General features: G+C 34.9%; 1 protein-coding gene across 6 annotated transcripts in view; it reads right to left on the bottom strand.

Annotated features, from left to right (window-relative positions):
• Nucleotides 1-24,899, bottom strand: part of LOC122632415 (GATA zinc finger domain-containing protein 14-like) — a 144,977-nt gene that overhangs the window by 96,405 nt on the left and 23,673 nt on the right. For all 6 annotated transcript variants that reach the window (XM_043819203.1, XM_043819169.1, XM_043819186.1 and 3 more), the window contains one exon: nucleotides 1,803-1,878. In XM_043819203.1, the coding sequence (XP_043675138.1) occupies nucleotides 1,803-1,878 (76 nt within the window). The remainder of the gene's footprint in view (nucleotides 1-1,802; nucleotides 1,879-24,899) is intronic.

Here is a 24,899-nt window from a genome sequence, read left to right as displayed (position 1 = left end):
ATCTCAACATACACGTACGCACACACAAACGCGCGAACGAAGAAACACCATAGTGGAATCGTATCTCGCTTCCATGGACACGGAATACTACGTGCGCTTGCACCGTGACAAAGCCAGATTTAAGCTCCGCTTACGTCGGAGCTTTCCAGCTGGCTCGGATTCGCCGACTGCATTCTAGCACTCCCTTTCTCTCTCTCTCTCTCTCTCTCTCTCTCTCTTTCCGTTTCTATACGTTCTCTACATTGTTTCTCCCATGATGTTTCGTAACTATGTACGATACCGTAACACCCTACCCAATCGTTATCGTACGTAATAAACCATAAATTTTGTAAGGGAAATTGTTTTATTTAAAAGAAAAGTGAAAAAAGAAAAACTCGTCGACGACGTTGATTCAAATGATTGATCAGGTCAGAATCTTTTTTTTTTTTCTTTTTCTTTTTCTTTATCTTTTTCTTTTTCTCTCTGTAAACGCATTGAAGTTAAATTATAAGTTTGTTATTCAATTTATTCATTTTGTATTATTTGTCAAGATATTAAAGTTCTTCCCCGATTATATGTAAATATATTCAATACAATTTTTCAATCGTACCCGTGAAATCGTAATTCGTTTTGTATTAAAGATCGTTTCGCTTTCGATTATATTTTCGTTTCGTATAGAATCGAAAAATCACGAAATGAATATTTCATAGAGAAATTTAATCAAATATCATATCATAGTTAATCATTATCATACGTTTATTCTATTTCTACGATCAATATTATCATCGTAGAATAATAAGATAAAATATTTTTAATCGATATAATTAAGACCGGAATCATAATTCGTGATCGTTTTATATCAAGTATTATATCACAAAAACTAGGATGAGAGAGAAAGAAAGAAAGAAAGAAAGAAAAAAAGAAAGAAGTAGAATGAGAGAGAGAGAGAGAGAGAAGGCGTTAGGTTGATACCTTCCAAGATAATACATTGTGAACGAAACAAAGATAACTCTAGAGGATAGAGAAAGGATAGCTTTCTCGATTGAATTGCTCGAGAGAAACCGACCAATAACGGTGGAAAGAGCATAAGAGTCACTTGAGAAGAGTCACTCCGATCACTCCGTATGTAGTATATATAGCTATATAACCGAAGTGAACTAGTATACGTTGAACTATCCATTCTTCTCAGTTATCTAGCTAGCCTAGCTACCTACGAAACTATACTACATATACAATCTATATGTGTACATATATACATACATACGTACATACATACATACATAAATACATACATACCTACGTACGTACGTACATACATGCATGCATATATATATATATATATATATATATATATATATATATATATATATATATATCAAACACGTTTGTTTATCCAATGAAAAAGGAAAATACGAGAGGGAAAGAGGCATCCATCGATTTTCTTCTTTCTCTCGAGACTGACTCGAGAAATAGGAAAGTAGTAGAAAATAAAAAACAACACGCGTATCCCCTCCCACCCCTCTCTCTCTCGTGTGCAATTCTGACGAACTAGCAATTCGATCCTCGAAAGAGGACCCAAGAGACGACATAAAATTCCTCCCACTTCTTCCACTTATCTTCTTTTTCTTTTTACCTATTATACTATACCGATCTTCTTATTGTCTTTTTAACTCGTCACCCATCAGCCCTCATTTGTCTTCTTCTTCTTCTTCTTCTTCTTCTACTACTACTACTACCCCTATCCCTCCCACTCTCCTCCTCATCCTACTCATCCTTCACCTCTTTCTCTTTTCTGTATACTACGCTCGATTTAATTCTCTTACCGTGAAGTGCCTTCAGGTATGCCTTCCCAGCATTGATCAGCTGCCTTGCTCCTGGATTGAACTTGTCTAGAATGTTCTGAAATCAGAAAGGAAAAGACATTTTTTCAATTTCATGCTCCGACAATTTCTGACGTTCGTTCGAGGGTAAAGAAAGAAAGAAAGAAAGAAAGAAAGAAAGAAAGAAAGAAAGAAAGAAAAATGAATTTCGAAGAACCACCTAATTGAACCTACCTCCTGGTTTGTCTACGCGCTAGCAGAGAAGGCGGCTAGGGAAAACGGCAGATTAAAACCTATATTTCAAATATATAACTATATAATTTGTTTTCGAAGAGATTCGTTTCAATATTACGATTCAATAATTAAGCTCTGAAATAAAATCTATTAAATAAATATATATATATATATATGCAGTCGTCGACATAACAATTAAATAAAATACCTAAATAAATGAATGCAAAAACATTGTATGAACATGAACGAATTAGTGTGTACGAAGGGATTAAAAAAGATGATTATCCGTGACACCATTCAAGAGACATCGTCGACTTAAGAAATCCACAGAACTTTGAAACGAAGCAAATGAGAAATTTAGAATGAGTAAATGAGTGACTGAGTGAGACAGATAGAGATAGAAAGAAAGAAAAAGAAAAAGAGAAAGAGAAAGGAAGAGAAAGAAAGAGAGAACGAATAGAAAGAACGAATAGAAAGAGAACGAGTGAGTATCTCAAACAAACAAGCAAGCAAGCAAGCAACTAAGCAAGCCTGCGAGCAAGCGAGCGAGTGAGCGAGTGAGCAAGCAAGCAAGCAAGCAAGCAAGCAAGCAAGCGACTAAGCAAGGAAGGAAGGAAGGAAGGAAGGAAGGAAGGAAGGAAGGAAGGAAGCAGGCAAGAGGCTTTCCAAGAGCCGGTAATTTCCCTCGGAAAATCGACGGTTTCACCGAGTTCCGAGTCGTAAACAGTCTGAAACTTAAACGCCTCGTCAAGTAAGCGGAAACAATGTTTAGAGGTGGAAGAGCTACGTCGGTTGTGGGCAGTAGGTAAGTCGAGCGGCCGGTTGCTCTTCTACGACTTCCTCCTACTCCTTCTTCTCGTTCGTGTTACAGTGAAATAAGAAGGAGAAGGAGGAGGAAGAGGAAGAGGAGTAGAAGATCGTGAGTACTAAACCGAAAGACGACGATGTTGATGCCTAGAGAAACCGGTTGAGGAGTTCGGTCTTCGGTTAAATTCGAGCAAAGCCGAGACACCAAGGTGAAACAGCCTCAGGCACATTTCTCCTGCTTTGAGAATGCTAACTTCGTCCTTGTCTTTCTAATACTCGACAGTCCCTCACCCCTCACCTCTTTTCTCTCCGATCCAAGTTCCTCATCCCTTCTCGCCACCCTTAGCCGCACCCCATCAACCCACCCACTCAACCTCTCACCATTGCCGTTTTGTCTTAGCCGGCTGAATAACAAGACAACGTCGCCTGCGGAGCATCTTTAATATTACGCGCGCTATCATATCTCTCTCTCTCTCTCACACACACACACACACACACACACACACACACACACACACACACACACGTGTACGTATATATACATGCGCAAATCCACATTCGCTCTTTGTCTCTTGCTCTTTCTGTTCTCTTTGTGTACGCTCCAGCTCTCTTTGAAGAAGGCTTTTACACTTAGCAACGAGAACGAGACAATTAACACCCAAAAACACCGGCGTTGTGTCTAACACTGCTGTTACCAGTCCTTCTTCCAGTTCGATTCAGCAATAAGAAAGACGTGTCTACTACGTGTCTGTCAACGGTAAGGAAGGATACGCTGATTGTCAGAAACATTTATCATCGGCCGCCTGTGAATTTCCTTCGTCGTCGATCAAAGGACACCGTATGGGGAATTGCGAGTAGTCGCAGTGCGTAAATCATAACAGATTAATCGATGCCACTCAACAGCTGTCGATCGTACAACCTGTGCGATTAACGATTAATTTTAAACACTTCGACGTTCGATTTCTTTTTTTTAAACCATTATCGACAATTTTTACATTCGATTATTTTCGATAATCTCGGAAGAAGTTCCTTCCTTTTTCTTTTTCTTTTTTCACGATTTAACTTATAATCTTCCGACATTTTTCGAAGAGAAACGTGTGTTATTTATTTATTTATTTTTTTTTTAATTATAAACAATGGAAATACATGCAGTGTACAAATAAACAGAAACTTCGGAATTTATGTTTTTTTAATAATTAATGACGAATTATTTTAATAGTTCGATCCAGCAGTTTTGAAGAGAGAAACATTATAAGTTGGAATAATAAACAAATATATATATATAATTATTATAACTAATAAATAATATATATATATACTTATATATACTTATATATTTGTAACTATTTATATATATATATATATATATATATATATATACATGTAACTAGAGGATAAACCAAATTTAATTTAATGCCATAGATTCTGTCGTCGTCCATGGAATCGATTACAGCATACACAGCAAATCTGCTTCAGCGATCAGAGAGACGTAAATTGAAGTACACGTTACGCGGCACAGTGTGCATAATTACTTTAAAGCAACGAGCCTCGCGAATTATCTTCTGAACAGCATACCGTACGATATACACCTATGTATGTAATATATTTGACAAGCTTTAAATCAACCGAGCGAAAGAATGAAATTAATACTCAAAGAGAACTATGACTTATCATTTATCACGTTACGCTCCTTTAATTCGATTTGAAAATATATATTATATTTATCTTACATTTAAGAAATAAATAATAAACAAACGTTTTCTATAGAATTTTTTTTAACAATTCCAAATTCTTCAAAGATTATTTTCACGCGATCGCATTTTAAAGGAAACAAAGTACTCGATCCTTCGAGATCGATGGAAAGAGTAAAACGAGTTAATGGATAACATTCGCAAACCGAGTTTAATTCAATCATTAGGAATGGATCGATACATCCCAACCGCATCGACAAAGTTCTACGATATAGAAACTACCAACTTAACCGACAATTGAATTTACCAAACGTGTATGAAAACGGTTCAACCGTGTAATAATAGAAACACCCCTAAGCACTCGAATGCAAAATAATTACTAAACTATGGAAAAGAAAAGAAAAGGAAAGGAAAAGAAAAAGAAAAAAAAAAGCAGCAAGTAAAAGTAAAGAAAAGAAAGAAAAGAAAAAAAGAATAATCGATTCGCGTTGGAAATCCGATAGTTGAGTTCACGACTACATACACAAAAGTATCGTACGTGCTGATAGAAAAGGAATGACTGGTATTTAAAAAAAATGATAAAGAAAAATTATCTACGTCGTTTACACCTAATTAAAGTTTTCCTTTAGAAAAATTGCCTGACTCTTTCCTGAAAAGTATCACAATCTGTGATACGCAATTAATAGAGACGATAATCGAGAGAATGAAACGATCCAATTTTTCTCTTTCGTTATTTAAAAAAAAAAAAAATAAATAAATAAAAGAATAAAAAGAAAAAAACTCACGAATTTTGTATAGCAACCTACATATTGTATTAAATTGCTTAATATTTATTATATATAGTTATAATTAATAAATTATATATACTTATCGTACTTTTCAAAAGAAAGAGAAGGAACGCGTTAACGCTGAAATAGTTGAAACGTGGCAATATTTTAAATGATAGAAAAGAACGATAGATAAAAATTCTTTTTGAACGCCCGGTAGATCTGGAAATCACGTTTGATCCAAAAACGATTCTCACGTTCTTGGCGATAAAGGAGGAAGTACGTCGTAAGAAATTCTTCAGAACTTGAACCACGTTTCAAAGTAACGGTCTCTCTGCCTGTCTGTGCTCCCTCCTCTCTCTCTCTCTCTCTCTCTCTCTCTCTCTCTCTCTCTCTCTCTCTCTCATTTTCTCTCTTTCTCTGACAAAGTTTGTCAATTTACTAAGGAGGTAAAGTCCAATGGGAAATACCAGTGCTTATCATCCTTACACGATAGCTATATACCCTATGTACGTACATATGAGGATACAACGGCGAACAAGCTCAATTGAAATTGCTGAAATTTCATTTGATTTTGGCACTGAGAGAAGCCATCGTTCGCTTCGAGTTTGCTTCTACCGTTCATAGCTACAATTTGAGTCCTTCTAAACGTTGCAAGGTTCGATTCGGTAAACCCTGCCTCTTCGACCTACTCTGCAATTTCATCTTCCAAATTTATATATATATATATATATATATTTAATTCTAAAAATTTATAATAAACTTTTCACTATATATAATATTTATTTACTTTGAGGAATAATAAAATATATGAATATAAAAGAAATATTAAAATATTAAAACTTTTTAATTACCCCAGTATATTTATACGTGATTAAATTGTGAAATATTTATTTTATATATTTATATATTACTGCATAAAAATGTGTTTGAAAACTAAAAAGTATGTGATACTTTAAGTATATTTATATTTTACACGCAGAGACACATCAATGAGATTAACACATCACGCACACACTAGAAAAAGAAATTCCATCTTTTTATTGATTGCCGACGGTATATGTCATCCGAGTAGGAATCACAAAGTTTTATTTTCCGAATGGAGACGTTCATATCACCGCACGGAAATACCAGTTTGCAATGGAAACATAATATACGAAAACATAGGAATTCCATTGGCAATGAAAATCGTTCGTTTCAACCATGACAATGTACAATTTACAATCAAAAATAAAAATACATAGGAAAGAAGAAACATTCGTGACAAACTTTACATCTATAAACACACACACACACACACACATATGTACATGAAAGAATAATATTTGTAAAAAAAAAAAAAAACAAATCTTTGTTGTCAACTAATTAGATTCTCAAATCTCGACGATTAAAATATACATGGTTTCCATTTAAAAATGTCGACGAATTTAAAAATAAAAAATTCTATCGATATTATTATAACTAATAACAATACGTAAGAATGTACTTTTCTGAACACGCGGTATAATGTAAAAGGTCGGAAAGAAATGAAAGGAAAAAAAGTAATATCCGAAAATTGGTGAGCGTAAGAAAGCGTGCTTTCGTCACGGTTAAACGCGGAGGTCCACTCGCGGAAATCCTTTCACGCGGAACGGTCGTTACGGACTGTTTGGTTACGATGCGTTTAGAATCTCCGTACGATTCAACATCGAGATTTTACGAGTAGTAGCGTGTCGCGAGTGTAAAGTTCCGAGAATTCGCGCCCCGCCCAGAGAAATGCATTCCCTCGCGGTTCTGACGAGATCCTTCGCGAGAAAATAATTCCGAAGGTGAACTACGTAATCATCGAATACCGATACTAAACTCTTCGACTATCGGGAAAACGCTTGAGACAAGAACTTTTTTTCGATTGAAATTCATTCAAATCTTTGAACTCGAGTAATATTTTTCATTACTTAATAACACGAGATGGACCGAATCTTTTTAAGTGATTTTAATAATCGATTTCACTTCTTTTCGAAATTATTCCAGCTAATTTTATATTATACAGTATGAAATATTAAAATAAGTAAAATAATTATATATATATATGTATGTATATAACTATATATAATTACATGTATATAATTTATCAGCTATAACTGTTCTATTTTAATTAATACTATTTATATATATACTATAATAAGTAATATACACAAATAATAAATATATATATATATGTATATACTAATTTACATATAATTAATCTACTTTAATATTTTATACTATATAATTTAATTATATAAATAATATATACATATATTTATATATATTATTTATATGTAATATTAATTAAAAAATCTTGCACTTTACTATTTTATCATTACCTAAATTACGATCATTACGTAACATTCAATTTCAATGCTAAGTAGAATTGAACTACCAACCTAACGACGAAATAAAAGAAAAAGGAAATGAAAAAAGAAGGAAAAGGAGAAGAAATAAATAGAGAAGGAAGAGAAAGGTGCAGTCGAAAGGTGAACGAACGCCGGAAAATCGAGAGCCTCGCCAACATCCTCCACCTCGTCGTCGTCGTCGTCGTCGTCGTCGTCGCCGACTTCCAACGTTTCAGACTTGCTTCGCAACGAGGTCGTAGTTGGTATGTTAACGGGCTCCAATACGTATCTCGATGAAAGAGATGAAGAACTTTACGCAACACTCGTAACACTTGAGCCACGTGCACGAACCGCGGATTTTCAAGCCGCCAACGCTGCTACCACAACCACCATCAACTACCAACTACCATCACCATCATACAACCACCACCGCCATCATTGACATCGTCATCGTTATTGTCAGCATCCTTCTTTGAGAACCTGTTCTTTCATATAAAGGACTATACGTCCTTGGTACCTCAATCCTCTCGTCCTCATTCTTTTCTTTTTTTTTTCTTTTTTCTTTAAGTCGCTCTCTTCCTTGATACCGCGTTCCAATCTCGATTGCTAAAGTCGTGCGTATTTCGCAACATTACTTCTCTCTTTCTCTTTTTCTCTCCCTCTCTCTTTCTTTCTTTCTTTCTTTCTTTCTTTCTTTCTTACACACACATACACACACGCATAAGCACGCCTGCGCTCGATATCGAGTTTGCTTCTGTTCTCATGGATTTCTGCAAAGGAACGACAATCCCTGTAACTTTCGAAGATGAAAAATTCTTCTTTGATCTCGACAACAGAGATAACGAAATATCTGATAAAATGTATTAAGTATTTGCGTAATAAAATAAAAACAAACACGAAAAAGACGGAACAAAAAGAAGACAAAAAAAATGGAGGAACGAAAAAGAAAGAACAGAAAAAAAATTGCACGAGAGGTGTTGAAAAAAAAAAAAAAAAAAAGGAGGAAAAAGAAAAACAATATTAGTCGAAAACCAACAAAACAAGTTGTTCCCGATTGAAACCCGTTGAGAGTGATCCACTCTCAATTAACTAGTCAACGAGTTAACGAGTAATTATCGAGTACCGAAACTCGACACACTCGGTGAAAAAAAGAAAAATGATAAAAACGAAAAAAGAGAGAGAGAGAGAGAGAGAGAGAGAGAGAGATGGCTTGTCGTTTAGATAAAATTTGCGATTACGTTAAAGAAGAAATTGCAAGTATAGAGGATAGAAAGATTCGAGATAAACAAAAAAAAAAAAAAAAAAAAAAAAAAAAAAAAAAAAAAAGAAATGGCGAGGACGACGACGTGCGACGAAATTATTACGGGAAACGAGAGAGAAAGACAGACAAAGAAGAAGTGAATGAAAAACCAAATAAAAAACAAGGAAAAAGAAAGGAAGAAAAAAGAAAGCTAAAAATAAAAGAGAAAGAAACATCCATCTCTGATGTTTCTCCACCGTTATGGACACAAGGGCATCATCTGATTCCTGATGGTGACAAAGCTATATCCACGATGTCGTCTCCTCGGTGACACAAGGAATTCTTATATGTACGTAAGTACGTTTCGTCTTTCGCATCGATCGATATCGCTATCTCACTCCCTCTCGCTTGTGTTAAATTTAGCTTGGGTGCTGGATTCCGTTATACTCCACATAACTGACTGGAGTGACTTAACTACCGACGATGCAAGAAGAAAATGGACGTGTTGCCATCGAGCGAATCAACGTGTAAGACAGAGAGAAAGAGAGAGACAGAGAGAGAAAGAGAGAAAGAGAGAGAGAAAGAGAGAAAGGAAAAAGAGAAGAAAAAGAAACCTGACTTCTCTTATTGCACGACGACTGGTCTTCGACTGGTGAAGGAAAAAGATGGAGAAAGGAAGAAGAGAAACTGAGGGGGTGGGAAAGGGGGAAAGAGAGAGAGAGAGAGAGAGAGAGAGAGAGATCACGAAGGAGAACACGGTTAGAAAACGGAGATGAAGAAGAAGCCAATGAATGTCGACTAACGGTATACGATGCATGAATTTTGTGTACGCGTTGCCTCGGCTATACAAACCACCAGCCATATCGCACGTGAGCTCGTGTAAATGGCATTCGACATATGTAGGAGACTCTATGTATCGTTATCTGTCTGTCTCTTTCTCTTTCACATACGCACATATATATCTACCTATACATTCTAACTTTCCATATCACCTCTCTCTCTCTCTCTCTCTCTCTCTCTCGCTCGCTCACTCTATCTCTATCTCTTCTCTCCCGCTATCGTTTTGTTCCTCTCTCGATATCGGCGAATTTATCGCCGGGAATATCTGGGAGCGCCATCGACCGATCTGAATTTCAAATTTCGTGTATTTGCCTTCGGTAAGCAACGCTCGAACTTGAAAGATTCGAAACCTCAAACCTCGAAGTGTATCGGCACGAAATTAATTCCCCGTGCGTTTCTTCGATCTCTCGCGTTTCTCCCCTCTACATTATCCCGATGTTTCTATTTCTCTTTCTTTTTTCTTCCTACTCCTCGTCCTCCTCCTCCTCCTCATCTTTTTCTTCTTCTTTTTCCTTTTTTTTTTGTTCTCTTAATAATTTTTCTCTTCCCCCTTTTATTTTTTTTCGTCGATCTTCCAATACTACTTCGACTCAAAAATAGCTAACGAAATAAAGATGGCCGAGAAAAGAATAGAAGCCACTCGATACGTCTTCGATTTATCTCGATATTCAAGTTTTTAAATTCTTCTTCCCGAGATAAAATCGTTTCTACTCGTAAACTTCAGCATCCCCGAGAAACGTGACTGAGTTTATATATATCGACGTATACGGGGTGTATCCTTTTAAACGATCCACTTTTAATTCGATCACTTTTCTTTCTTCAACGTGAAAAAAAGAGACTAGGAAACGAAACAAAATCGTGAAATTTTTCCACGTCCTTATCGTAAAAACTTTTGGAACTTTTTTCGAGATAATCGAGGATATCAATTCGATTAAAATCGAACACCCCGTATATCTAGACGATCGAATACGTGTGCTTCTATAGGAAGGTGTATAAGTACGTAACACGTAAAAACTCGATGGAAAAACATCGTCGAGAGGCCGGTCTTTGTCGAAGCGAGAGGAAACTTTCCACGGGTCGTTTGCACCGTCTTATCGTACCTTCCTTTCCACGCATGCATTTATGTAGTCGAAACAAGATGAGCGTGAAAGAGACGACGCCGAAGAAAGAAGAATATATGAATATATACTTCAATATATTCACTGTAGTTTTCTCATTAATCCGATTTTACACGGTTAGAGAATATTTTTCTATAATCAATTTCTATTACAACTCGATAGTATACATATACATGAAAAAATAATAAGCAAACATATATATATATATATGTATATATATATAAAATAATATAAATATATCTAATAACGATGATAATAATAATAATAATAATAATAATAATAATAATAATAATAATAATAATAATAATAATAATAATAATACCCGTGCATGTATTTGTGTAAAAAATGATCGCGTGAATAAGCAGTTCACCTTGAACCATCCATTTTTTCCCTCTTATACTTTTTTTCTTACTTCAATCAAAAAAAGGAAAAGGAAAGAAAAAATAGAGATATGGCTTCTTACAGTTGCATGAATCAGCAAACATTTTTTTCGATATACCTCGCGAACTGATCGTTTTTTGACATTGCGCTTTAATACCTTTCTATACAGAATGACACGTGGATTCAATTCACGGAATAAAAAAATCATAGGGTTTCAAAAAAAAAAAGAAAAAAAGAAAACGATCCTTGAAATCTTGTAAAAAACAAAAAAAAATAACGATGACGTCGAGACATTATTTTCTTTCTATTTAGACTCTGAAATAACGTAACTTTGTCCTGAGTATTTTTTCCATAAAACCAAAAATAACCAATAATAAGATGGTAATAATTACTGACTCATCCTCATACATACATATATATATATACATATATATATATATATATATAGATATTAAATAAATAGGTATAAATTTATCATTTACAAAGTATCAAAAAGGGAGAGAAAGAGATAAAAGATGAAAGTTATAGGAAAAGAAAAAAAAGGGACGAAATGACTTCGTTCAGATCGATAGATATGTATATACATTACACACACACACACACACACACATTTTATAGACGAAGAAAAATATTAGATTTGATAAGGAACATGTATCTTCGTGATCTCTTAAACACTTTAATAAATTATTAGCCGACAGACTCTGAATCTTTATCGAACGTTGATTTATGTATCTGATAAGTTGACCTCGTACACCATAAAAAGAGAGAAGAATATGGATAGACTAATAAAATAAAAAAGAAAGATATATATATATATATATATATATATATATATATATAGAGAGAGAGAGAGAGAGAGAGAGAGAGAGATGTGGGTCTCGTGGACATGACCTCCTGACCCCATCGACTAAGATCGTACCGATAACCAGAATCTTCTTCCTCAAGTAAATCTTCCATCCTCCCTCTCCTTCAATAATTTACCGCCTTAACCGTTACCATTAAAAAGAGAAAACGATAAAAGAGGACGGTGAACTAGTAACGATCGGTAAAGGGAAAGCACTAAAAGTGATCCTTAATTGCATCGTTAAACCACCATCGTCCTATATACGTTTTATATCTCACAAATTTAAATCTTCGAATGATTTTTTTTTCTTTTTTTTTACAAAAGATTTCTTCGCAAAAATATTCAATGTTATCTAACGAACGATACCTATCGATCAATTTGTTCTTATTTTTGTAATAAATATAAATGAAAAAAAAAAAAAAAAAGAAAACAGACAAACAGAAACAAACTATTCCACGGATTGAAGCTTTACTCGTCATCGCTTTTCGATACGGTTTAAGTTCTAATTAAAGCGAAATTTCAAAAGCGAAATCCCAATGCGTCAATAGAACATCAAAACTGTCTTTCTCTCTTGGCTTGTTTAAAGCCGCTCGTATGGCAAACTGGAAGAAAATATATTCTACGTGTTAATGAAATCGACGATTGCATGACGAGCAAATGGTAAAACAAATTGTAAGCAATTTCCGGCATGTGAAAAGGACAATGAAAAGGGATCGCGACTTGTCGATTATATAAACGAAAATTTCACTATAGAGAATTGCTATAGATTGTCGAATTGCATTTGATCGAACGTTCGTTATATTAAAAAAAAAAAAAAAAAAAAAAGAGAGAGAGAGAGAGAAAAGAAAAAAAAGCAAACAAAAAAAAAATAATTGTAACTGACACATAAAGATCAACGTGAAAAGTGAAAAAAATAAAAGTAATATCTGAAAGTGATACGTTACGAACTATGAACGATTACATTTTTAAGTATACCTTGAAATACTCTCATTATATAGTATCAAATAACATTTAAACATCAAATTACAAATGTTAAAAGTCCTTTATTTAACTATAATTATATATATATAATATATATATTCTCCACTCTATATTCTCCAATAGCAATCGAAGAGAATAAGAGATAAAGAAAAAGGACCAATAAACAATGCTATATATGCTCGCGGAAGCAACTGCACCTGCAACGAATCCAAAAGGAAGAAAAGGATACGCGTATACATACTGGATCTATAATGAAAGAGAGAGAGAGAGAGAGAACGATAGGAGCAGTATATACCGTTAGAAGACAAGGTAGAAACGACGAGTCAAACCGGTCGAATTTTTGGGACAAGACTACACCGCCCGTAATTGAACTCCGTAATAGGATACGCGTTTTGCAATCTCGTTTTATCGAAAATTACCGTGCAACACCGGATGCACGCGTTCTCTCTCGGAGGTGACTCGACGTCTTTCCTTGTTCACAAAGATGTGTAAAAAAGAAGAGAGAGAGAAAAAAAAAGAAAAAAAAAAGGATAAAAACAGTTAAACTCGATGTTAATAGTGCGTGTGAGCGTGTACGTAAGTATATAGATATTTCAATCGAGTTCAATACGCTCTTGAAGATTCCTATCAGATTCTAGACATGATATAATAATATCGTACACTTCGTTAACAAAAAATTCGTAAGATACTTCGAAACACTTCGGAATTATTCGCGATGTTCCGTTAATTGCCGCGAATAACAAGGTGTGTCGTTAAAGTAGACGCGAAGTTTCGACGATTCCATGCAGCTTCGAATAAAAAATAAAATAAAAAGAAATGAAATAAAATGAAATAAAATGAAACGAAATAAAAAGATTTAAAAAAAAAAGTGAAAGGACGAAAAAATGAAAAAAAAAGAAAAAGAAAAAGAAGATTAAAAATGAAAATATACAAAAAAAAAAAATAAATAAAAACAGAATTCAACGAGTATCATCTCCCCTGTCTCACTCTCTCTCTCTCTCTCTCTCTCTCTCTCTCTCTCTTTTTTCTGATAAACGTAAAACAGTTCAGAAGAGAGTGATACGTTCCACCTGTGCACTTCCTAACCACACTTCTCTCAGCTTTTATTAATTCCTAATGAAAAAAAGGATAAAGAAAGAGAGAAGATAAAAGAGAGAGAGAGAGAGAAGTTCGTTCGAAGTTAAAAAGTTTTCCCTGGTAGCTAGACCACGATCTGGTAATAGTAAAACCCTAGCTAGGACGAACAGAGAGGTGAAACGTTCTTATGGGTTTTTTGGAGAGAGGAGGTGGGAGGAAAAAGGGAGGACAGCGGAAGAGGAGAAGAAGGAAGAGGAGGAGAATGTGGAGGGGGTGGAGAACGAGCAACGAGTCAGATAAGAGACAAGAAGAAGAAAGTTCTCCTTAAATGTAAGAACCAGCTCCTCGGGACTCGGTCTCGTAATCTCACGAGGACTTCTTAAGGACGAAAAGCTCGACGAACGCTAGACCATAAGAGAGAGAGAAAGAGAGAGAGAACGAGTAAGCAAGAGAGAGAGAGAGAGAGAGAGAGAGAGAGAGAGAGAGAGAGAGAGAGAAGGAAACTGTACTATAACTTTTCTCCTAGTTCTCTATCGGTACTTCTACTTGAGAATTCGAATCACCCTGCGCATCGTTTCGTCCTCGACAATACGTGATAGTCGAAGACGCAAACAGAGAAAAAGGGAAAGAGAGAAAGAGAGTTAGAGAGAAAGAGAGTTAGAGATAGAGATAGAAAGATACCGATAGCAGTCAAAGAAAGTAAAATAGTCTTTTCTATTCGTTGGGTGCGAAGGGAGGGGAAAGGTGAAGGTAGAAGCAAGTCGATCGTTAATTTCGAGTCTACGCAGGCAACTCTTGGCAGGACTTTATCGCCCAGTCATCGGCAACCTTCGAAGTTTTAGCGTCGAAAACACAGTGTACAGCAACGTCGATTTTCATCTAACCTTAGCCATACCTACCCCATTTGCCCCCCTTCGTCCATTCTCTTTCGTCTTTACCAACATTCCCTTCTCTCTTTTCTCCTCTCTCCATCTTACCCTCCACCCTTCACCCCCTCCCCCCTACCTCTTGTCGGTTGCAGCCAAGCAACTAACGTCAAGCCTGACTTCGGCCGAAAAACTATCATCCAACGCTTTCGATGCTAGAAATATAAAAGGCATTCGGAAGGTATGTTGTATCGAAGGGTTCAACGGTCTGGCAGTCTTTGAAGAAGAAGAAAGAGAAAAACAAGAACACGTATAGAGTGACGTTGCAAAAGGAATTGTTCGTGACAAGGAAGATAATATATCGATCGTAGTAATTAATATCGCGTGATAGATTAACGAGATTCATAAGTAAGCACGTAAGTAAGTAAGTAAGTATGTAAGTATGTAAGTGAGTAAGTGAGTAAATAAGTGCTTGTATTTTCGAAGAAGAAGAAGAAGAAGGAAGAGGAAGAGGAGAAGAAGAGGAATCGACGATGACTCGCGTATTGATAATAATTATATTATAGGTGGTCGTTAAATCGAGCAAATTGAAATTGAAGAGATTCGTGGGTAGGACAGTTTATCGATCGAAGCTGAGAGAGAAAGAGAGAGAGAAAGAGAGAAGGGAACAACCCTATAAAGTTTCTTGAAAAGGAAAAAAAAAAAAAGATAGATAGAAACGTACAATTTCATCGTTTCCCTTTCGATCGCGTTTAATTAATTGTATTACTCGATCTAATTAAGCGTTAACGACATAACACTGGAAAGTATATTAAAACACGCAACTCCGGTTGGATACGTTTTCTCTCTTTTTCCTCTTTTTTCCTTCTCCCTTCTTTTCTCGTGTTCGTCGTTAGAAAAAGGGGATAGTGAAAGAGGGTAAAATAGAGAGAAAGAGAGAGAGAGAGAGAATAGAGAGAATAGAGAGCTGACTCATAAAGCGGTCACGCAAGCAACAAGCTTTCCCCCCCCTCTCTCTCTCTCTCTCTTTCTTTCCACTCAGCTTTAGCTCCTCGAATACTGGACGTTTTACGCTCGAATCTCGACAAATTCGCTAATTATCGTTTGAGAAGGGGTCGGAAGAGAAAAGCTAAAGTCTAGCCTTAATTAGATCACGGAGGACCATCAAAGGAAAAACGCCGACTTCAAAACGGCGATATCTCTTTTCGTTTATCGTCACGAAATAGTTCCATTTATCTACTTTGTCCTTTCCTTTTCTTTTTCTTTTTTTTTTTATTTTTTGTTTCTTTTTTTTTTTTTTGCTTCCATTCTTATACTTTCTTTCCTTCTTTCGTTCGTTTCCATTTCGATCGGTGAAAGACGCTTCGATGAAACACGTTCTTCGAAAGATCTCTTCGAATCGCTTCGAGAAAACAAACGGAGTGAGATACGTAATTGCGAATGGAAGTAATAATTACAATTTCTTCAAATTTATCTCTTCCGTTTCGAAGATCTTTTAAGAGAAAAGATTCGAGACGTTTTCCATTCTGATAATGAGTTTATTAATTGCTTCACTTTTCCAGATAATAATAATAACAACAATAATAATAATAACGACGATGATAAAGAGAGAAAAATATATATATATATAACATATCTAATAAAATTACGAGATATCCGCCATTGCAGATTTAGCCCATCTCGTTCGCGATGGCTCGTTTATCGCGTTGACTAATAAAAAAAAAAAAAAAAAAAAATATCCGACATATCTCATTATCTTTGATCTCGGCTGTAACAAATTAATCTCTTAAAGCTAACAACAACGATATCCGACAAATCGAATACTTCAATGATATAAACCAAGAAGAAACACGAAAATAATGTTATTAACGATACGATAATCCAAGATGGATTATAAATATCCAAGTTTCTAGGTATAGGAAGAAACTTGGAATTGTTCCGAAAAGGCAGCTCAAACCATAGAATCTTTATCGTGTTTGCCAATCGGTCAAACGTGATTCGGATAGATCAGGGAGATTGGCAACGGTGGACTAACTTCGTAGAAATTACGCAACCCTCTCTTAGTACCCTGGAGCCAAGCAGCTTCCACGAATAGTGGAGAAAGGGACAAAGATACCGTTGCTTCTCTTTCAAACCCAGATACACGGACACGGACACAAACACAGACACAGACACACAGACACATACACGAAATACACACGTACAGACTTTAACTATATATACCTATGTATCTTTGTCTTACATTAACTCCTCTCACCTTTCCTAGCTTTCTCTATCTCTTTTATTCCCTATCTTCGTCCTCTCTCTCTCTCTCTCTCTCTCTCTCTCTCTCTCTTTCTCTTCTCTCTTTCTTTTTATCTTTACCAGCTCTTCGCTATTTCGATTTAGTATCACCTAGAATACAATGGTACAATAGCACCGAGACGTGATAATATCGGGAGTAAAAGTCCGGCATTGTTCGGACGATTACGGCTGCCCGCGTAATCCTTAATTGCATTTGCCGTGAGGCCAGTGTACGGTCCAGCTGCGATCTATACGACGTATCCTTTGGATCTATGCTCGTTGTCCTCTCTCTCTCTCCTCTTTCTCCCTCTCTATCTCTATCTATCTTTCTCTTGCTTCATAGCATGACCACGACATTGTCCAAAAGCCTCTGAAATACCAAGAATGTATACTGGGGACTAACTCCCTTGAAGCTTTTCTCTCTCTCTCTCTCTCTCTCCCTCTCTCTCTCTCTCTCTCTCTCTCTATCTATCTATCTATCTTTATTTCTCTCTCTCTCTCTCTCTCTCTCTCTCTGTCTTGCTCTCTCTCTCTCTATCTCTATCTCTATCTTCAATGTTACAACCAATGCCGTTGTTCTCGGTACTACTTCATCATAGTAGAAAATGCAATGGCGGACGCAGATAAATCGTAATTCCCTACATCCCTTGATATCCCACAGTTCTGCGCGTGCAACGAATAAGATTGTTTAGTTCCATCCAGAGAGTAGTTTGGAGATCCTTTCAGGATAAGTAGTCGAAGTTGTTTAAGAAACTGAACTTATACCGATACGACGAAATAAACACGATAATGAATCTATTTCTTTTAAAAGAAAAATAATAATAATAATAATAATAATAAAGAAATGATTAGTATATCATGACATTTTCATTTAAAAAGAAAAATCTTTGCCACCGAGTAAGAGTAAGTAAACGATCGTATTGTATTTCTTTCTGCGGAATAAAAAGTTGCTATTGGTTTATGTCTTGACCTACTCAAAAGACTGGCATTATGAGATAACATAATGTGGACTTTGACAATAGCGTTGGATTAATTTCCAGGTTATTTGACTTTCTAAAATTGCTTTCGATGAGTTTACGTGGAACAAGAAGGTTGAGTGAGTACATAAAAGAGAAAACTCACAAAAGAAAAGAGAAGAGAAACAAGGTTGGTACTACCAACGTTCCATCAATAGACTACAAGAGAAATGAAGAGCGAGGTAGAGATAGATAGATAGATAAATAGATAGATAAGTAGGTAGATAGATAGATAGATAGATAGATAGATAGATAGATAGATAGATAGATAGATAGATAGATAGATAGATTGATAGATAGATAGATAGATAGATAGAGAGAGAGAGAGAAACCAGGTTGTTAACGAAGTAACAATATTGATATAAAGCTAGAAAATAATCGAGTTTTCGTAAGGGAAACATCATAGCATTTTGTGATGTGAAACGGTATGGTCGTCACTTTATCTCTCACGACAGGAAGAGTATCTTCGCTTCTGCGAAACCGTTGGACGACAAACTGGAAACCCGTTGGTCGACTAACCCACCTGGGACCACCTACGACCTTCTCGCTATATCAACGTTGCACGTGTAAGTACATGTCTCTCCCTGCAGCTGCAATTGCACAACCTGTCTCGCTGCCGCACCATACCTACGTTCTCTGCATACATATGCACGTACACGTACAAATGTGTGTGTGTGTCTATATATATACATACATACGTACGTACGTACGTACTTATATATATATATATATATATATATATATATATATATATATATATATACGTATGTATGTATATATATGAATACACAAGGAAGTATCGAGTTTCAATCGGCTTTTGACCTACTTAATAAATAAAAAAAATAAAAGAAATTAAAAAAACCTGTTACACTGCTCTCTTTATCCTTGCAATCAAAGATATGAAAGAAATGGTACACCGTAAAAAATTGTACTCAAAATTATATGTAAATCTTAGAGAATGACAGATCGAAGATGAGAGAAAAAACCAGTTACACTGCATTCTTCATTTTTGTAATCGGAGATATGAAAAAACAAAGAACAATAAAAATAACGGTACACGGTTAAAAAAAAAGAAATTGTACTCAAAATTACAGGTAAATCTTAGAAGATGATAGATCGAAGACGAACAAAAAAGGAAGAAAAAAGAGAAAAAAAAAAGGAATAAGAATGAAATGGGAAACAAAAAGAGAGTTTCTTTGTGAATTACCATAATTACCAAAAGCTGTTTAAAATCTCATTAATTCCTTTAATTAAGTCTAATTTTATGGGACCAATCGTAGAGGTTGCCGACCATGGCACACTTCAATTAATTTTTTTTTTATCCTCATTCCTGATGCGTTCCACTATTTTCTTACAAAGAGACTAAGAGAGAGAGAGAGGCTGAAAGAGAGAAAGAGAGAAAGAAAGAGAGAGAGAGAGAGAGAGAGAGAGAGGGAGAGAGAGAGAGAGAGAGAACAAATTCCTCTATTTTCTTCATGATTAATCCTTACACAACATTCGATATTCTGCAAAGCGTAAACAGGAATTGGAATGTTAGATATGTATGCATGTATGTAGTTGTGTATGTGTTACGGTCCATTGGTAATTCAGTTACCAGTTCCCCCCCCCCCCATCTCCTTCATAACCAAAAGCATATAGCAAGCATTTATCTTCCTTCTCATGTCCTTCGATCTGACAATACTTAATACCAATCTACCTACATCTTTCAAAATACGTCCAATAATTCAATATTTCTTGCTAACCTAAGCTCTAAAACGGTATTCTACATCGGATGCTCCTTATATCTAATTATTAATAAAAATAACGAAGTGAAACCTATAAATCAAGAATTCAAATAACTACTTCCTGCACAAACAATGACGGAAGTTACACGTTTGCTCAACGTTCTCGTTAAGAAATCTCGTAATAATCGTTCGAAGATAATCATCATAGGAAGAGAGAAAGTTTGCTCTAATAAAAAATATTTTAAAAAGTAAAAAGAATTATGCTGATGATAATAATAATATTAATAATAATAATAATAATAATAATAACAATAATAATAACAATAATAATAACAATAATAATAATAATAATAATAATAATAATAATAATTTTTTAAATTAGAAAAACAAGCCAAATGAAGTGGTGAAAATAAAAAGAGAGAGAGACAAAGAGAGAGAGAGAGAGAGAGAGAGAGAAATGTCGACCGTCTTGATATGCTAAGAAAAGAAGTTATGTTAAAAACTTCTCTAGTATAAAATCGTCAAGGAACTCTTCACTCGAAGAAGCAAAAGATCGGTCGGTAGACCGACGAGAAAGTCGCTTTCGCCTCAGTGAAAGAGAGAGAGAGAGAGAGAGAGAGAGAGAGAGAGAGAGCGCAGATCGACAACAGCTTGCCCATTAAAACGCGGATCCCCGCAAGATCAGGGCCGTATAATCGAATGAACGCATAACGGACCGTTCCTATTATCCTTTCGTCTATAAACTGAATGCGATCGTAAAAATCAATTCTCATCCAGCTTGAAAAGCGCCCGTGTGTATCTAAGTATCATCTTCTAATCATGTGAAATGTACATTAAACCTTGTGAAAGTTTCGATCGATCTTACAGATACACGCGATTTTTTTCTTTTCTTTTTATTTCTCTCTTTTTTTTTTTTTTTTTTTTTGTAATTGTAATAATTTTAATAAAAATAAATATATATTTTTCATACGTTACAATGTGATTTTGAAACGATTAGGTCATCTAAATTTATCAACATCTTCAAATGAATTTTTAAGATCACAAACTTTGCTTCTATGCGAAAGGCGAGTGCGTTCGTAATCGGGACAAAAAACACTCGTACATGGTAGACATATTATAATCCAGAAAAATTCATTTTGACAGTGGGGAGACAGTCTGAAAAGAAGAAAAGAAAAAAGAAGGTATACAGTAATAAAAACGATGTACCTAAAGAGAAAGAGAAAGAGAAAGAGAAAGAGAGAGAGAGAGAGAGAGAGAGAGAGAGAGAGAGAGAGAGAGAGAGAGAAGGAGGGTGGGAGGGAGAGTTCGCATTCGAACGAGTGTTTAATTAAAATTTTATTCGAGCTTTTAATGAAATGTCTAGATTTCCTTTTTATACCTATCTACACACGTATGCAAATATATATATATATATATATATATATATATATATATATATATGGATGTCAAGGGAATATATATATGTATGTATGTATGTATATATATATAAATATATATATATATATATATATATATATGTATATATAAGAGAAAGGAAACATATGAATACGAATGTAAAAGAAACGATGAATTTTGTTCTTTTTGAAACAGTACACAGGTGCATCTTATTAATCAATGACGTCGATTAAATCACTCGTATCGTAGATATCTCGTTAAAAATAAAAACTCGAGTTGTAAAAATCGATCTAACATTTACTACAAGCATATGATATATTATATATATAAATATATATAATATAATATTACATTACAATACATATATCATATCATATATTTTATATATATAATATACATACATACATACATACATACATACATACATACATACATACATACATACATACATACATACATACATACATACATACATACATACATACATACATACATACATAATATATATATATATATATATATATATATATATATGTACGCCCCTGTTATATTCCCTGGTATCTCCCGTAAAGTAGGTATAGTTCGCTCACGACCACGTTCGTTATTATTCCCCATTAAGGTTGGATGTTCCTCTTGCCCTCAAAAGAGTCCTTTTCTCCGTGGCTGCTACCGTTACGACGAGACAAGCCGAGAAGAGACGAGACGAAACGAGACGAAACGAGACGAACGAGAAGAAACGAGACGAGCTATAGCATTTAAAAGCAGACGGTGATATAAAATTTCACGGTATTCCGAGCGATCGATGATAACGCGTCGATAGCAAGTCTTCCACTTCTCTATTCTCTTTTTACTCTTCTTCGCGAAGAGAAAAGGAATTTTAAATAAGACGAGAACCGTTGATACTTATTTAAAAAAAAAAAAGAAGAAGAAGAAAAAAAGAAAAGAGAAAAATTTACAGACCACCGTAGCAAATCGTATTATATCTTCTCCAAGAAGAATTTCCTCCCTGACAAACGCTTGTTTTATGTATTCTTTTTTTTTTCGAAAAAAATTCTATAGGAAATAATTTCCTATAAAAACAATTAAAATATATCTAAAAATTGTTTATTGTAAATACAAAATCCTTCATTATATGATCATTGCTATATCAAAAAAATATATGGTTAAAAATTTGTATAATTGCTAATTAATTGCTATATTAAAAAAAAAAAAAAGGAAGAAAACAAAGAAAAAAATATATATATATAAAATATGTTTATACGTTCGCACTATCATTATTATAATATTTTATCGAAAGGGGAAAATTCTAACAGATATGGACATTTTTCACGAGACTTACATTATTTCGTATATAAGAAGGATCTAGTCGATCAGTGAAAGTGTAACACTGTGTTGGTCAATAAAGAGTTCGTTCTTGGTAATGAGATGCTACGGTGATCTGATGCATAAGTTACCGTCATGCTCCGCGTACTGAAACCGTAAAACGTTTCACCGTAGGGAAACGAAAACGAAAGAAAAATTCGAAGGAAAACTAGTTGGTATCATAGTTGCCAGAAGCAACTTTGCAGGAGGTGATATCGGTGACCGTTTATGGTTAAAACGTGATCTCTTTTTTTGTCCTCTTCGTCACACGAATCTTCGAGTACGAAGATCAACCGAGTTAGACGACTCGCGAGCAAATCGAATCTTCGATCTCGTTTGATCGAGAGAAAACGTAACGTAACGAGAAGGATCCGTCGAGAAAAATGTGCTACCTTATTTTTTTTTTTTCACCCAATAGTAAATTATATCGTTTAATGTCGGCTCTGGGCTACCCGATTAAACCGTAGTCGACCAATTTTCCATTCGATAAACCAATTTTTTTTTTTTTTATTATTTAATAAAAATAAAATTTAAAGATTTAAGGAACTAAAGTTAAACGCATGAAATATCGATAAATATCGAAACACTTTGATCCTTTACGATTACCCTACGATTTACTAGTATTTATTATTAAAACGACCAAAAGCTCACCTCATAAAAACTACCATTTGTACGTCCACGATACATTACGATATACTGCAATTATATCAATCCTAAACATTGTAGTACACTAAAATACTATTGCCACTTTGACTTTACGAGCTACCAATATCTACTTTAACGTAACATCGCAATTGTATTTCGCTTCATGACACTGTGATACAACTGTGCTCGTTTCTCTCTCTCTCTCTCTTTCTCTCTCTCTCTCTCTCTCTCTCTCTTTCTCTTTTTCTCTCGTACATTTGTTCGACAGATTTATATGTCAAATAAAGTGACATCCCCTCCCCCATACTCATCCCTAATTCTCTTAGCCAGCTCGATTCAATTGGTCGATTCCGATAGCATAGAATTCGATTGTAAATTCGCGAAGGTTTAGGCTCCTACGTGTATTCGATACGATCGAACACGTATCTATCTATTTATCTATCTATCTATCTATTCTATCTACCTATCCATCTATCTATTTATTTCTTTCTCTCGTTTCTTCAAGAATTTCCATTCGCATAGTAATCCCTATACGTTCGCAAAATCCTTTGAAACGATATCGTACGATTTCTTTCCTTTAACATTTTCTCGATCGTCCATATGTTACAAGAAAAAAAAAGAATTACAATTTGTTCCGACATCTGTTGAATCATTGAAAAAATATTTCTCGAGGATATTCTAGAAATCATTTAAGTGATCTCTAACTTCGGAGATGACTTTTTCTATCTCAGTTTGTCTCTCTCTCTCTCTCTCTCTCCCTCTCTTTCTGTCTTTCTCTTCGAATAATAAAAGAACTGAAAAAGATAAAACGAAAAAAAAAGGAAAGAAAGAAAGAAAAAAAAAACTTAAAACAAGTTTGATATCTTTTTTCTTCTATCTTTTCAATATTCTTTTTTTTTTTTTATTTTTTCTTTCTTTCTTTCTTTTTTCTTTTTATTTATTTCATCCTTCCGTGTGTGCCGGACATTTCCATCCGCACATCCTCTTGGGATTTAACGATATTCCATGGAAGAAAATTTACTACGACGCGTTATAATGAATAAAGGAAGAGATAGACGTATCATGGAAAGATAGAAAGAGAAGGTAGATACCGACTAACGAAAGAGAGAGAGCGAAAGAGAGAGAGAGAAAGAGAGAGAGAAGAATCTAGTATATGTAAGAGAGAGGAAGAGAGAGGGATAGGATTCCATCCACCGCGCCCAGGTCGAGATGGCTTCCCATAAATATTCATATGGAATTCCTAAAGCCAGGAAAACATCCACTTCGCTACCGCGTGCACCGCGTGCACGCACTCCCCTGCAATTCGACGATTTCCTCGAAAAGTAATGAAAAAGTTCGCTTTATATTATTAACCTTCTTTCTTTTTTCTTTTTTTTTTTTTAACCTCCTTTCTCGTCGATTATCCCATATAAAGAGTCGGTTATTAACTAATGAAATCATTTATTTTATTTTGTTTTTTGTTTGTTTGTTTTTTT

This window comes from Vespula pensylvanica, chromosome 1 (genome assembly GCF_014466175.1).
Source record: "Vespula pensylvanica isolate Volc-1 chromosome 1, ASM1446617v1, whole genome shotgun sequence".
In the NCBI taxonomy this organism is placed as follows: Eukaryota; Metazoa; Arthropoda; class Insecta; order Hymenoptera; family Vespidae; genus Vespula; species Vespula pensylvanica.
Note: the sequence above shows the minus strand (reverse complement) of the source record. Positions and strands in the feature narration are given on the sequence as shown.